Below are 15090 nucleotides of genomic sequence, written 5' to 3'. Positions count from 1 at the left end.
ATGGTGTGCAATGACACCATAGGAACTGACCGCTCTGCAGCTGATTGCGAAGCCTCGTTTACCATTAGTGAACCTAGATGGCGCCACCACACCGCGGCAAGCTGTTTTCTGCCTTTGGTTTGTTTTTGACCAAATTTAAACGTGGCTTGTTTTTGTTCGGGGAGAAAATAATCGTTTCGTGAAACATAGTGCTCGCTCGACATATATGGTCACATAAGACACCGCTTGCCTGCGTCAATCGGCCAGTGTCGTCTGAGACAACCCCATAGCCCCGCAGTTCTATGCAGCTAAACCAAGCATAGTGCGCGCAGTACCAACAGCAGTATGCATCGGTACTTCTATGTTTACGTGTGCTTTAGTAACTTCCACTGTTTGTGCCACCATTCTTGCGGCTTTAAAAAGAATGTGCCCTAGATTTAAGCGCAAATAGCTCTCTCGGCAAGCTTATGAGCCTTCCCTAATTTGCGTTTGGTTTTGCCGGACTCCGCCAACCGCAGAGCTCTGCACATGACATCATAGGTTCTGTTGTGGGAAATGAGCTAGTGGGTCGCATGACCATTCCCTTTTTTCCCTAATTATGTCACTCATTTGAGCGAAGTTTACGTTAGAAGTGGTGTCAGTACGATTATAAGGAGGTAATCTTTTCAATGAAGCAAACTTGTATTTTGTCTTCGTGAACCCTTTAAAGACGATAGTCTTCCTGGAGCTACTCAATAACGAAAATTCTGTCTGTCCATCGATTCAGCCACCCCACCAAAATTTAAAGAAATTCTTAACGTTTATATAAACGAAGCATTTCCAAATTACGAAATCTGGTGGTAAATTTCATGATTGACAACATTCTTGAGTGAAACAAAATGTTGAGCATACTTGAGGTGAATCTTCAATAAGATTTAAAGAAATATTTCACCCAAACATACAAAAAGCGTTCGCGCGTGACTGTAGCCTTCCTGGCAGCATTCCAATAAGCCATGGAGTAACAGAACGGAAATGACACGCATGCAGAAGATTACACAAAAAATAAATTGACTGGAGGAAATCTTCACCGTATTTATCGTTGGAGGTGTGAGACGGGAGGGCAATGCGTAACAGTTGAGCGGGGGATAAAAGAGGGGCATTGATGTAGTAGCGTCGGCATATGACTGTCCAGTCTTTCAATGACATTAGCAAGAAAATAAGCAGATCTGCGGCCATTTTTGAAATTACAGCCATGACAGGTCCAAAAGGACTAACATTTGATGAGAACGTCAAACCACATTGCTGTTGTAGGAACTTCAGATAAGGGGAGCTCATTCCTGACATAGTGTCCACGCTCAATATGGCTGCATTTTTGAAGATTTAAACACACCTTAGAGATTGAGAAGCGCTAAGAAAGTTTAGAGAAATCTATGCTTTTATCGTAGCCTCGTTGAGATATCGAGCAAGCTTTTGTTGATATAGATAACGAATACAATGTGTAACAGATGTGTTACAAGAGTTTTTCAAACACTGCCATGTGATAGGGAGAATGGAGATTTTGGGGAAATCACCCGTTTTTACGGATTGTAAGACAAGTCAAAGCGGCGGTCTGGTGTGCAGCTATAGCAAACATTGTTTGCCCAGTACTCACAGCAGTGCACATCGGTACTTCTACGTTTACGTGTATTTTCGTAACTTTCATTGTTTGCCCCATCATTCTTACTGCTGTAAAATGAATATTCATTACATTTAAGCGCAAATAGCTCATTCGGCAAGCTTTTAAGCCCTGCTAATTTGCGTTTGCTTTTGCCACCCTCAGCAGATCATACGGCTGGCATATGACATCATCACAGGTTCTGTTGCGGGAAATGAGCTGGTAGGTCGCATGGCCGTTCCCTTTTTTTTTAACTATGTAGCTTATTTGAGCAAAGTTTACGTTAAAAGTGGTGTCAGCGTGATTCTAACGAGGCAACCTTTCGAATCAACCAAGCGTGTGCTTTGTCTGCATGGCCCCTCTATTACCCAGCTTAGTTTTCAGCAGTTTGCAATTAAACTGGCACTCTGTTATTGGGACAAGGCAGTCTTTTGAATGAACCAAACTTGTATTCCCTTCATTGCCTTTTTAAAGCAGAACACCCACCTCTTGTTGAGTCTCTAGCCGAATGTGCATGATTGCCCATCTCACTGGGCCTGCTTCAGTACAGTGGAGTCAAGTTCACCTTGTCACGAGGTCTTTTGAACGTGTGGCATAAAGGGACCGCATATTCCGACAACAAGTGCAAAAAGAGAAAGTGACTCGAATAACAATTTCAGCATGGCAACTCACTCGGCCATTTATTTTTTCGGGGTGGAAAGATGTTTACAGGCAAGCCACAGAATAAGCCAGCTAACTAGATCGACTTGTCATAAACGCGGCATCTCCTCAATCCTAAGCACCCTAACTTGCAAGTAAAAACCAATACTACTAATAATAATAATAAAGACTGAAAACTTCACATTTGGGTTTGAACGTTCCTTGTACCTGACCCATGAAGACTGAGAATTGGTTAGAATCGATAAACTAGTGAAAAAAAAAAAATCAGGTTTAGCAAACAGCAAAACTTCTGCCAAAGACCCAAGTTTTCAAGGCGGAGGCTACTTTCACACTCTAAATGAGATTCTGTGTGGCCTTTGTGATCGATACTGTACAGATTGCAAAAAAGAGAAGGAAATGAGGCAATTTACACGGCAGAGAACATTCTGAAAGAAGCGACAAACTGAACCTTCGAAAAAAGGAAAACAATCTTGCTGGAGATGAATAACGAATAATGCAACGACTAGATGCACATTCATGCCTTCCTCAATACTCCATCTGATTCTCGTCTTTTCTAAAATGAAACAAAAACACCGTAAATAAGCGTTGCAACAATACGCCATGAGGTAGGTGAAGTCACCTGAAACGAAAATTGAACACAACAAAATGCTGACAACAAAACAAGTCACACAAGTTCCCGAAGCATGTGTTGTTGATGCCCAAAGATTGCATCACCATGTGGGAAAACACAGGCATGTGTGTGTGTGATCACCAGTGAAGTGAACTATCCTCCGAATCACCCGCTAGTTTTCTTCTAGCCACCCCGAATGCATTTTCTTAACATTGCGCTATTCCAGCGTTGGAGAAGATTTAAGCTGAAATGTCAATTCCAGGCAGCCTAACTAAGGAACAAGCTGAACACCAAATGGCTGCTTGAACGTGCGAAACTAGGAAAAAAGCAAAAAAATGATCATTGTCTTCCCATGACAAGGAATTCACTATGTGAGTACACTCACTACATCAGGTGCCAACAGACTCTTAAAAAATGAAAGTATGCTCTTTTTTTTTTTTTTGCCACTTCTATATACTGCATTTATTGAAACATAAGGCAATGTTTTTTTCTCAAATCAGTAGCCTCATAGTCATACTCCGGCTTATATTCGAAGCTCAGAAGTAGACTTTTTACCTGCCTTATATTTCAAGCTCAGAAATAGATTTTTTTTTTTCTTTTCTGACTCTTCAAACTCCCCTCTCGCCTTACAATCGTGACCGCCTTATAATAGAATAAATACAGTATGTACTCTGTGCACATTTCCTATGCTAGAGTTCTGCTTTGAAGAAGAAAAACAAACAAAAAGTTTGCAGACTTTTACCATAGCTTCAGCCACTTTTTTGCAGGCATGGGAAATAGTTTTTTACTCCGTATACGTCATGTAGTTTTAAAACACAGCACACATCTGTGATTCTTAGAAATGTGTGCTCAGTCTTGCTGGCTGTGATGGAAGAGATGTCGTTCAAGATCACCTTAAGGGCCAGGTGCTTCAAAGCGAAGTCAAAGTGGCTTGCAATGTCGGAGCGTGCAAGCATGCAAGGGCAGGGCATCTTACGTAAGCAGCTACGATTCCCAACGGAAGACAAACGGTTCTTGCTCTGTGCAGCACATACCAGCAATGCAATTTGGCATGCCGGTATATGGGATGATACTTGGAAACCTAGGCTAGCCCGCATTTGTGTCTCTCAAACTATGTCACGGTGAAAAGCTACACTGAGCCTCTCATTGTTGATGTTGCGTAATGTGATGTTTGTGTTGCTGGACAGTGCTACGATGGTACACAAGAACTCTCCTGCTGGACCACAAACCACGTGTTGCTTGTGCGCTCATTCAGAATGCAAAAACACTGGGTTGTACACACTTGAGAGGCACAAGACACTAGAACACCCATTAAGGGTCCCCAAGACACTGGTCTTAAAACAACTTCTTTTAATTTTTAAGTAAGCTTTGTGAAACTTGTTAGCCTTGCCACTTTTTCCTGACTGATTTCAAATATGCCATTACTTTTTGAATAAGTCAATTAGAGATAATTAGCCATTTTCGGTCAAACAATAGACAAAACTGTGTTGGTGATAAAACTGTAATCTTTATATTTTCCAGTACTTTGAACCCTGATGAGTGCAATAATCGAAGCAGTTTTTTGATGCACTGCTTGGAACTGATTTTACGGCTCATTAAACTTTGGTGGCACCATTAGCAAGTAACGATTTTGAGTGCCCATTTCAAACATCGAAGTTTAATGAGCTGTAAAATCACTTCCAAGCGGTGCATCAAAAAACTGCTTTGATTATTGCACTCATCAGGGTTCATAGTACTGGAAAATATAAAGATTACAGTTTTATCACCAACACTGTTTTGTCATAGTATTGTTTGACCGAAAATGGCTAATTATCTCTGTCTCGGGAACTAATTGCCCATCTCAAAAAATAATGGCATATTTGAAATCAGTTCCCGGAAAAAAAGCAGAAAGACGTTTCACAGTTTTTTTTTTCAAAATTAAAAGAGGTTGTTTTAAAACTAGTGTCCCTTCTTAAAGCTGGTACCAATGTGCAGGAATAATGCACACACACAAGCCAATTTGAATGCTTTGGTCAGAAGGGTCCGTTGCACTCCATTCAGTTCGTTTCGCAACAAACATATCTGCTCGGAAATGCCGCGCAACAATCGCGCCAGCATTCAGCCGATCTGGAAGTAGACGACGCCGTGCCACACGCATCGTTAGGAGCAACACGTGCACCTCGTTCTCAAGTTGCGTGACTAGGAATCCTCGTCACGCGGCACGCTGATGCCCATGGCCGAGAGGAGGTTGCCAGCAGGGCCCGGCAGACCCTCCTGGGAGCTGTACGACTCGAGGATGTTCTTCAAGGCAGTCAGGTCCACGTCCACTGGCCGGTAGTCAGCGCTGTTTCCCGCGGCGGCGGCGACATTATCGTCGTCGTCAGAGTCCAGATCGTCATCGAAGCTTTCGGCCAGGGCGCGTGGTGCCTTCCTCGCCTGTTTGTAACGAAACGGAAGTCGAGCGTGGTTGTGGGTTAATAGACGTGGCAATTTCCTGCATCCAAGTTCATTGAAACCAAGTTTAACTGACTGTCATCAAGTATCTGCAGTGTAGACCGTTTATCACGCAACCACTTATAGTGTGGGACCGGATATAACGCAGGCTTTTGTGACCACCAGTTCGCCTCCCAAAAAACTCAAAGAATAAACATACCGCTTAATACTTGGTTGCCCAGAGCACAATACCGTTTGTAGTGCAGCTTTTTGGCGGGCCCGCTGATCGACCGGCACAGCTGGGGCATTGTTTTAAGGTAGCGACAAAGAAAAATAAAAGACAGAATCTGCCATCCCACATAGTGCGCGCTCCCTGCTCTCTAACTGTGACACACAAAAGGAAGAAATCGACACCCTTCAGTTCGCGCGCTCTGTTTGTACTCACGTGATAACCACAACTGCCCCTGCTTGAAAGCGGCCGATGAGAGCAGTATAGAGGGGCTTTAACTTGAGGCACCTCGGAGATAGTTGTTTCTATTAGAACAATGTGCATATAAGCAACTGCCTTTTCACTTTTCGAACATCTGGAGATAGCAAGCTGCGACGCCAAAGGTTTTCACTACCTGTACATTGTGCCGATAAGCAACTGCCTTCAGCAATTGTGAACACAAAATAAGGTGGGGAAAAAAAAAAAAAAAAAAAAAGAGCTTGCTTGCGTTTTAATCACGTTGTTCCACAGCATCCATTCATAGACACTAGGAAACGCAGCCCTGCTTCTTCAAAACACAAACACAAAGAAAGTTAAAGCCACGCTCGCAGTTCGTAGAACCGTGCAGCAGCTTTTAAGACCCTGCAGCAGCGGCTGATGTGAGAAAAAAAAAAATAAAGACAGCACCTGTGTTTTTAAGAGGCCTTCATTTCAGGGATCATAAAGAACGAATTATTGAAAGGTAAGTTGCAATGTGGTTGGATTCGCTCATGTTTTGGTTGTAGAGCAGATTTTCGCAGCTCCCGTGACATTCGCTATAAGCGGTCTACACTGTATATATTTGCAACTCAAAATACTTTGAAAATATCTGAAGTTCTCGATTACTGCTACTTGAACTGATGCAAGAGGCATGTGTGTGAATATTTTAAGCTTTAGAGTATCACAGCAAATACAGTAAAACCCTGTTACAAGAGACACGCTCGGTTATAAGAGACATTTGAATGAAAGCAGTTTGGTCAGTTTTCCTATGTTTGCCAAGTTAGCAGCATTGCATACAAGAGACCTCGGTTACAAGAGACATGTTTCCTAGGTCCCTTGAGCGCCTCTTGTAACGAGATTAGACTGTATGACAAAAATTGCTGGGTGCACAGGCCTATCTAATATAAAATTATGCGCTTCTATATCCAGAAGTTTTAATACTGAAGAACTTCTAATGCTTAGCAAGCAACAATACACATTGATCGGTAAGTGTGTCATGGGGAGGCAAGAACTAACGAGGGAAAGAGGTTCTTCCGTTGCCCCTCTATTTACTCATTCCCTTGTACCCTCTCACCTCCATAACGCTGCGTGATAACACCCCATGCTATTCTTTTACCCTTGGCAACCATGTCAACCCACAAGTTTGTTCACCGCACATTTCGGTCGCGTATTCTCCCCCCCTCCAGAGAGCCCCGACTGAAGATGAGGAGTCCACGCACCTTTGATGGCGTCGCGGCATCCGACTTGGCTTCCTTCTTGGCTGGCGACGGCTTGGCTGGCGGCTGCCGCTCGAAGCTGAGCCCCACATTGGTTCCGGCCAGCTCCCGGTCCATCTGCTCCATGTAGCTCTTCATGTCCATGGCCAGGTGCGACAGGTCCACGCCCGGTCCGCCCAATTCCTCGTCGTCACTGTCGCAGCTGTCGCCGTCGACGCCGTTGATGACGTCCGCCAGACGATCTGTGGTCGGGGGCACGCATTTCAGAAGAGAGCCGCGGCTTCCAACACTCGCGATCACCGGGGTAATGTCACTTGGAGGGCTAACACGATCCCATGCTGTATTATCAGAATTCAAACGATGGTTAGGTCAAATATGGCATAGAACCCATGCTTGTATTACGAGCAAATGCATTTCGCATTCACTGCATTACAAAATTGCAATATACAGTCCTGTAACAAAATACAAGCCACTTTTTCTGCCTGACCAAGCAGGCCTATTTTTTTTTTATTTTTTTGTCTATTTGTTTGCGACAATTAGTAAAACCGGTTGCCCCACACCTGTGCTGGAAATCATTGAAGTGTTGTGCTTTACAGCCAATTATTTGCTGCGTTAGCCAGAGAGCACATCTCTAAATATTAAACAATGCCATACCACATTTTCGCACGTATAACCCGCCCCTGTACATAACCTGCACCCCCCCTTTCGTCGACGAATATAAAGAAAAAAGAAATCTCCGCATATCGTCCACGTATTTTATACATAAGAGGATGAACCAAATCTACTACTCAAGCAAGGTTACACATTTGTTTATGCAAAAGAACTTACCCAGCTAACTACGTAACTAGATAACTTGCCGCATACATTTTTTTCAGGTAGGCATATTCTTGAGCTGTGTATTCAAAATAAGCACTGTCAATGGGGTAAGAGTGGCTTAGTCGCTATTACTGCTGGAGGGGCATCACAGCCCAATGTTCATTGCAATGAAGTTGCCCCAAATGAAATACCTCGCACATAATCCGCACCTCTACTTCAGCCCCAGAATTCTCGCATTTTTAGTGCGGGTTATACGTGCGAAAATACGGTATGTGGCATTTGTCAAGCGTGGAGGTGAATAATGCAACAGACTGGCACGGAATCAAATTTGCTGTTGGGGATCTACTAGTATGTGCTAAGTGTGCCTATCACTTTCACAGGTTTCCCAGAACTCACCGTGAGAATCGACTTCGTCGCCGTAACTGCTCATGGAAGAGCTGGACTCGTCGTCTGAGGGTGGAAGCTTGAAGTCTGGACAGAACAAAGAAAAAGGACGAAAAGGATGTATAGCTTTAGCAGAACTCTTGCAGGCACATCAGAAAATCCTGCAATTCTGCGAACGTTACCTGCCGATGGCTGCCACAGACTCGCATTATAAATGTACCATGGTTTTAGATGTGTTCTAAGAGCGCCACTCACATGGTCTCAGTTATTATTTATTGTTTACACAGCTACCATCACCTGCGATGCTGCCACAGTGGTCTCTTCGTTGCTGTTGTGAGGGTTAGTCAACACTGTCATGCTCAACGTACTTAACGTGTCAAAAACGCAAATAATCTCGCAAGATGTGACTTAACAATAAATCCCGTCAAATGCCCTCACGATTACTGACCCCAGCAAAACTCGACAACCCAGCCAAAACAACAGAACTTTTCGTACTGCTGTACAGAATCGCTAACAAAAGCTAATGCGAAAAAGAACAAGATAACAAGACTCGAGAAAATTAAAAACTTTGGAATCTCGTCTTTGCGACATAAGGTGCACTTGGGAAAAATAAATCCCAGTTTAATGTCACATTACAATTCACACAATTCAAGGAGATATCAGGGGCACATTTGTTTTTGTCACTCGCATTATGTTACTAAAAACATTTAGATAAATCTCCATGTTTCGTTACATGTGTTATCTGCTACAACTAGCAGTAGCTGCAAGGAGATAACAGAGGTGCTATGCCTGAGAGTTCATTCTTCGGTGGAAAGCGAAATTCAGACAGAGGAACCCTTACCTTCAACAAGCAGCCAAGCCTCAGTTTTGAACCAGAATAACACTTAGTGTGTCACTACACAATAATTACCAGCTGTGTAGAAGTCACTTTGAAAGCGCACTAAATTTTACATTCCCTGCTAGAGCTAAAATTCAGCTGGGCCACCTAACTGCAATTTAGGAACAATTCTGCTAAGGTGCCACATAGAAATACAGCGCTGAACACAATACGACAGGAAGAAACGACAAACACTGTCGCTTCCTCCTGTTGTATTGTTTTTAGCGCTGTATTTCACAGTAACGTCACCCACCAACTAGTCCGCCTCCCAAGGTTCACTTGTTCTGCTCAGATGATTCTCCAAACACTCTCTCACGACTTGACTGCACAAGTGAAATTTCAAAGCAATCCCGCAGTTGTCCAACTCACCAAGAATGGCACCGAGGGCCTCTACAAAGCGGTCAGCATCAAATTCGATGCCGTCCCCCTTGGCTTGGCTCTTGGCTTGGCTTGGCTTCCCCTTGCCGGCATCTTGGCTCGGCTGCGACTTCTCCTTGCTGCTCTTGTTGGAGGGGACCTCTGCCCCCTCGTAGTCGGAGATGTGCTTGACGAACCGATCCAGGCCCTCCGTGATGGCTGTGCCCAGGTTCTTTTCATCTCTCTGTGCAGCACTGCTGAAAGAAACGGTATTTTTCTTTTTTCCTGGGTCCAAATTCAGTAACTGCTAACGCTTTCTTCCCAACATATACCACATCTTATTAATAAGCACATGTGTTGGTTTTACATCACAGAACACTAGCAATATTTTTCAGGATAGTGGTGATATTTATAATCTCTTAAAAGTGTTATTTTTTTCCGAAAAATTTTTAACCAAAATTCCTCTTTTTTAAATGCTGAATTCGAATCTTCTGCTGCTAAAAACCCCCACTTGATGCTGAAAAAGTATCTACACCATGTTCTAATTGAAATCAACACAGAACAGCTTATTAATGAACATTGCATAGGAAAGCAGCCAGCTGCTGCTAATAAAATACAAACACCTCATCATTCTTCGCTTGTGTTGGGTAATCAAGCTTTGGCCATTCCACTTGGAAAGCATCGGGACCGCTTTTAAATTCCTGAGCAGCGAATGACACGGAGCGGCTGACAGGCACTCGCAATGTTCGCTCCAGAGCATCCTCATCGCCAATAGCGCTGCTGAATTCAGCGTCGTTGCAATCTTTTTCAATTCCAGATCAGGAGACAAATATCGATATCTGATCCATCTTCACTGAAAGATGAAGATGAAGAGTACCTTTTTACGGGTTGATGGGCCACCAATGCACGTGTCACTGTCCCCGAATGAGCTGTTTTTACTCGAAAGCCATGCTCCTGACACAGGAGAAAATAAAATTGTCAAGCAAGCCCTCCCATCTGGTGGGGGACATGCAATCTCAGCAGTAGACGAGCGCTTGTTGTACTGAGCGCTCAAGAGGCGAACCTATTCCGGTAGGGTAAGCGCTGCTTGTAAAAAACACCCAAGGGGTAATACCATGAAGCCAAGAATGTAGGTCAAACTTTCTTTTTAGTATGAACCATGAAAAGCCGACGCTGAATTTATGCACCGGTAATTGGCGGAAAAACTACGCCAGTCTTACAACAATGGGCAGCTGGCAAGTTGAAGCCGCCATCTTGTTTTTTTGTTTGTTGTGTGGCTGTTCTCTCGTGGTGTTAGCATACAGTGGCTACAAGTTACTTCAAATATCGCTGCCTTTTGAAAGATAATGAGTGGGAGTCGACGACAGTTTCGTGTAACCAGAAAAACCAGTTTTGTCTTCCAAGCCCAAACTTCAAACAGCTGTAACTTCTGCTGCAGACCAGATAGAATGATACTGTTAGACTTCTTGCAACCTTTGACTTGTGCACAGTTCACTGGTACCTTGGTCAGCTGCATCACTCCTGCAGTTTTTTTTACAAAAGTTGTCAGAAAATCACACATAAATTTTAATGCGTCCGAATAAATTTGAATGCAGTCGTTTTACACAAAAACAAGTTTTATATCTACAACCAGAATGAAAAACTACATATGTCCTCCAATTTCTATCATCATAACTGCAAAAATTAAGTTTTTGATGAAAGACCCATGTGCCCCCTTAAAGGAGCCATGAAGAGAAAACGCAAGTTTGGTTCATTCAAAAGATTGCCTCATTAGAATCATACTGACCCCACTTTTAACGTAAACTTCACTCAAATAAGCTATATAATTAGGAAAAAAAGGGAATGGACATGCGACTCATTCGCTCATTTCCCGCAACAGAACCTATGATGTCATGCCAGCCAGCTCGTGATTGGAGGAGGCTGGAAAAAGCAAACGCAGATTAGGCAGAGCTCATAAGCTTGCCGAACGAGGTATTTGCGCTTAAATTTAGCCCATATTCATTTTATATGAGTAAGAATGGTGGGGCAAACAGTGGAAGTTACGAAAGCACACGTAAAGCAGTACTGATGCGTACTGCTGCAGGTACTGCGCGCACTATGCTTGGTTTAGCTGCATGGCACTGTGGGGCTTTGGGGTTGTCTCAGACGACACTGGCCGATTGACGCAAGCAGAGGTGTCTTCCGTGACCATTTTTGTCGAGCGACCACTATGTTTCATGAAACGATTATTTTTTCCATGAACAAAAACAAGCCACGTTTAAATACGGTCACAAACAAATAGAAGGCAGAAAACCGCTTGTCACGGTATGGTGGCGCCATCTAGGTTGACTAACAATAAACGAGCCTCCGCTCTACACGAAGTTTAGCGGAAAGACCTGTTCTTATGAGGTCATTGCAAACATCATTCAAACACACCTTCTGGCGCGAGAATCAAAACTTTAGCTTAAAATGATTAATTTCGCAGTGAATAAAGCATTGTTTGTTTCCGGACAAGCGCTGGGGCACTATTGAACACGAAATCTTTCAAATAAAACAAATTCGTATCTTGTCTTTAAGGGGTTAACCTATATTCCGGTCCGACCTATATTTTGGTTTTTACAGTAGTCACTGCTCCTTTCCCAAATCCTGTACGTGTTCAAGATGGCAGAACTGACCCTGCAGTCGTGTGGTCCCCGCTGCCACCCCGTGACGAGTAGTCTTCGAGCAGTCGGTCCAAGTCTTGCGGTGTGACCTCCATCCACTTCTCGTCTGGGAAGAACGCCCGAAATCAGCTTTAGCTGCAGCCCATGCATGACAAAAACTTCGGATAACTCGCTTTCAGGAAACCTCTGGTTGAAAAGACTGCTGAAACTTATTTGTTTCAGCGATTGCCATTTCAGTTGAAATGGCAACAGCTAAAACACCCACTCAACCGATACCAAAGCCACCGACACTCCAAGCTTATGTGAAGCTACAGAATGCCTCTGTTGGGTGGTCACAGCAAGGGCCAAGAATGTGACATGCGAACATTTCACGAAGCATGACCGTAAATGCGAAGCGGTGACCTATGGCAATGCTGCAATGCACTGATTTCTCGGAACCCCTTAAAGACACAAGTTCAGTGCGTACTGCCGCAGCTCTGAGTGCAGCATTTTATGTCATGGCACCCCAATGGCGAGGAATTATTCAGGATTTCTTGGGTACTTTTACGAATCAGCACGTCGCTGTGCTTCAAGCTTCGTGCGATACTCCGCTGCTTTGTGGCGGAGCCACAACTACGCGCACCTTCCGCGTGGGTGCCTCTGTGTCAATGACTCAGGCTTGCAGCGACAGCCAACAGATCCCAACATGCCTGGGAAAGGCTGGATTGCTGGCGCATCACTGTCTGCGTGATTCAAAGTTTGGCGGCGGCGGCAAACGCGACGTGTGGCTACATGCCTGAAGGACACGGACACCGTTGTGGAGAGCTCCTCTCTCCCCCCTCTCGGATTCGGCGTGCGCCACTACTACTGAGCCCTCACAAACTCTGGAAAGAGTGTTGTGTGTGTCTGTACCATGTCGCATCATGTGCAAAAACCAGAGGGAAGGCTTGTTTGACCGTTAGCACTTTGGGTATAAATACAGGGGGCTCCAGGCACAGAAATTCATTCCTGTTTGAGCACTGAATCAATGCTGTCACTCTGCTTGAGTCCTGTAGTCTAACCTTGCTCGTCGGGGCATTGTTCTTGTCTTATTGCTTTGGCTTGTCTCTCGCCATGCAGTGAACCATTTAAGTTTGCCTTCGGCCTCTGGTCGTCATCTTCAAGAAAGCAACATTTGCTGGCCGCGCTCGACCATCACGATACCACTCGCATGACAGAGGTGACAGAGCACGGTCCTGGGGCACCTTACCGTATGCACCAGTGCTCACCAAATGACCATTTGACTGTATTTACTTGCAGAAAAGATACTACAGTCTGTCAGCTTTGCCACACGTGAAGCTAGCACACATCTTTTTCAAGAGCATCTATAGGTGCTTCACCTAGCTGAGCGAAAGGTCCTTGGCGGAAACGAAGTCCCGAGGGACTGTGTCATCCGTTGGGCCTCCTGCGAAGACCCTACCTGAGCAGGCTGCTCAACTGTGTCTCGAAAGTATCACTGTCAGCGCTGTCCACAGCACGTATCCACAAAACAAACGCCTTTTCAGTGAGGCACTCGGACTTTTCCAAAACATCGGCCGTGACGTCCCTTCCACAGAAGAACGGAGGCAGTTGAAGAGGCACCCAGTCAATTTCAAAGCGGTGTGCACTTGACACAACAGGTGAACACGCAAGCCAGCTAGTTTGTGAGTGGGCGCAGGGATGATGCCAAAGTGGCGCTGCCGGGAGGAGGTTCGGAAAGAAAACAGCTCTCCTCCTCCTCCTCCTTTCGCTTCATGCTAAGTGGCGCAGTTGACTCGTTTTCTGAGGAGTACAAGGGATACATCGCCCCATGGCGCATGCCGTCAGCACGGACAGCCAGCGGCAGCTCTCATTATCGTGGCGTGCTGTAACCAGATTCAATCGATACATCCTATATCACGGCACTGGGCATTGTAATAAGAGGTTTATTTTACCATAGAATGCATATGAAAGTGGATGGTGCCATAGTTGTTCATTATATCTAATATATTGTTAATGATCATCGTCATCATCATCGGCCTGTCTATGCCTACTGCAGGGCAAAGGCCTCTCCCAGAGATCTCCAATTATCCTGTGAGGAAGATACAATTCGAAGGGTAAGAATGGGGTGGAGTGCGTTCAGCAGGCATTCTCAGATAATGAATGGCAGCCTACCATTTTCCCTGAAGAAGAAAGTGTATGACAGCTGCATCTTACCGGTGCTCGCCTACGGGGCAGAAAATTGGAGGCTCACTAAGAGGGTTCAACTTACATTGAGAACGACTCAGCGGGCAATGGAACGGAAGATGAGAGATGTAACGTTAAGGGACAAGACGAGAGCGGAGTGGGTCAGGGAACAAACGCGTGTTAAGGACATCTTAGTAGAAATTAAGAAGAAGAAATGGACGTGGGCAGGGCATGTAATGTGAAGGCAGGATCATTAAGGGTAACAGAAAGGATCCCTAGAGAAAGCAAGCGCATACCAGGGGGCTGCAGAAAGTTAGATGGGCAGATGAGATCAAGAAGTTTGCAGGGATAAATTGGTTGCAGTTAGCACAGAGCCGGGATAAGTGGAGATAATGTTATACACAATACTGTTGTAAATGAAGCCAACTGTATAACTTTTGCAGCGTCAGCCGCCAAATGTGAAAATCCCCGCCGTGTGTGACGTTGCCTTTCCAAAACACCTCCCCTAGACACCTGCCAGATGCATCACTCCAGTCCAAAGTTGTTGTGGACCGTTCCAATGAGCGGTAGAGTGCTGTGCGCTATTGCAAGGAGGGAGAAGCCAAAGGGGCGTGAAAGGCTAGCATCGCTTACCATCCGGTTCGCCCAGTTTCTCCCCTTCCTCCCGAAGTTTGTCCACGTTAACGTCCAGTTGTCTTAGCAGGCGGCAGACACGTGTGCTCACGGAGGGCCTCCCGCCACCGCGCTGACCGCCTACGTCGTCCTCCGAGATGACCGTCCGCACAAAGTGTTCCCGTGCCCGCTGGAGCAGGCTTCGGTACAGCTTGGACCCCTCCAGCTCGCCCTGTGGCAGCGAAAGGAGAAAGAGGTGGTG

At 45.0% G+C, this 15090-nt stretch overlaps 1 protein-coding gene across 1 annotated transcript in view; it reads right to left on the bottom strand.

Annotated features, from left to right (window-relative positions):
• Positions 1–2259: 2259 nt before the first annotated feature.
• Ecd (ecdysoneless cell cycle regulator) overlaps positions 2260–15090 on the bottom strand; it is a gene marked incomplete in the record, with an annotated part of 19931 nt that continues 7100 nt past the window's right edge. Inside the window, 6 exon segments of the mRNA XM_077669879.1 lie at positions 2260–5297; positions 6981–7219; positions 8190–8264; positions 9424–9668; positions 12066–12159; positions 14850–14886. Of these exon segments, the coding sequence (XP_077526005.1) occupies positions 5061–5297; positions 6981–7219; positions 8190–8264; positions 9424–9668; positions 12066–12159; positions 14850–14886 (927 nt within the window).

The sequence above is a fragment of the Haemaphysalis longicornis genome, unplaced genomic scaffold (assembly GCF_048455015.1).
Source record: "Haemaphysalis longicornis isolate Haplotype H1 unplaced genomic scaffold, Haemaphysalis longicornis Haplotype H1 scaffold_5, whole genome shotgun sequence".
NCBI classification, from domain to species: Eukaryota; Metazoa; Arthropoda; class Arachnida; order Ixodida; family Ixodidae; genus Haemaphysalis; species Haemaphysalis longicornis.
This window is presented reverse-complemented; position numbering and strand designations above follow the sequence as displayed.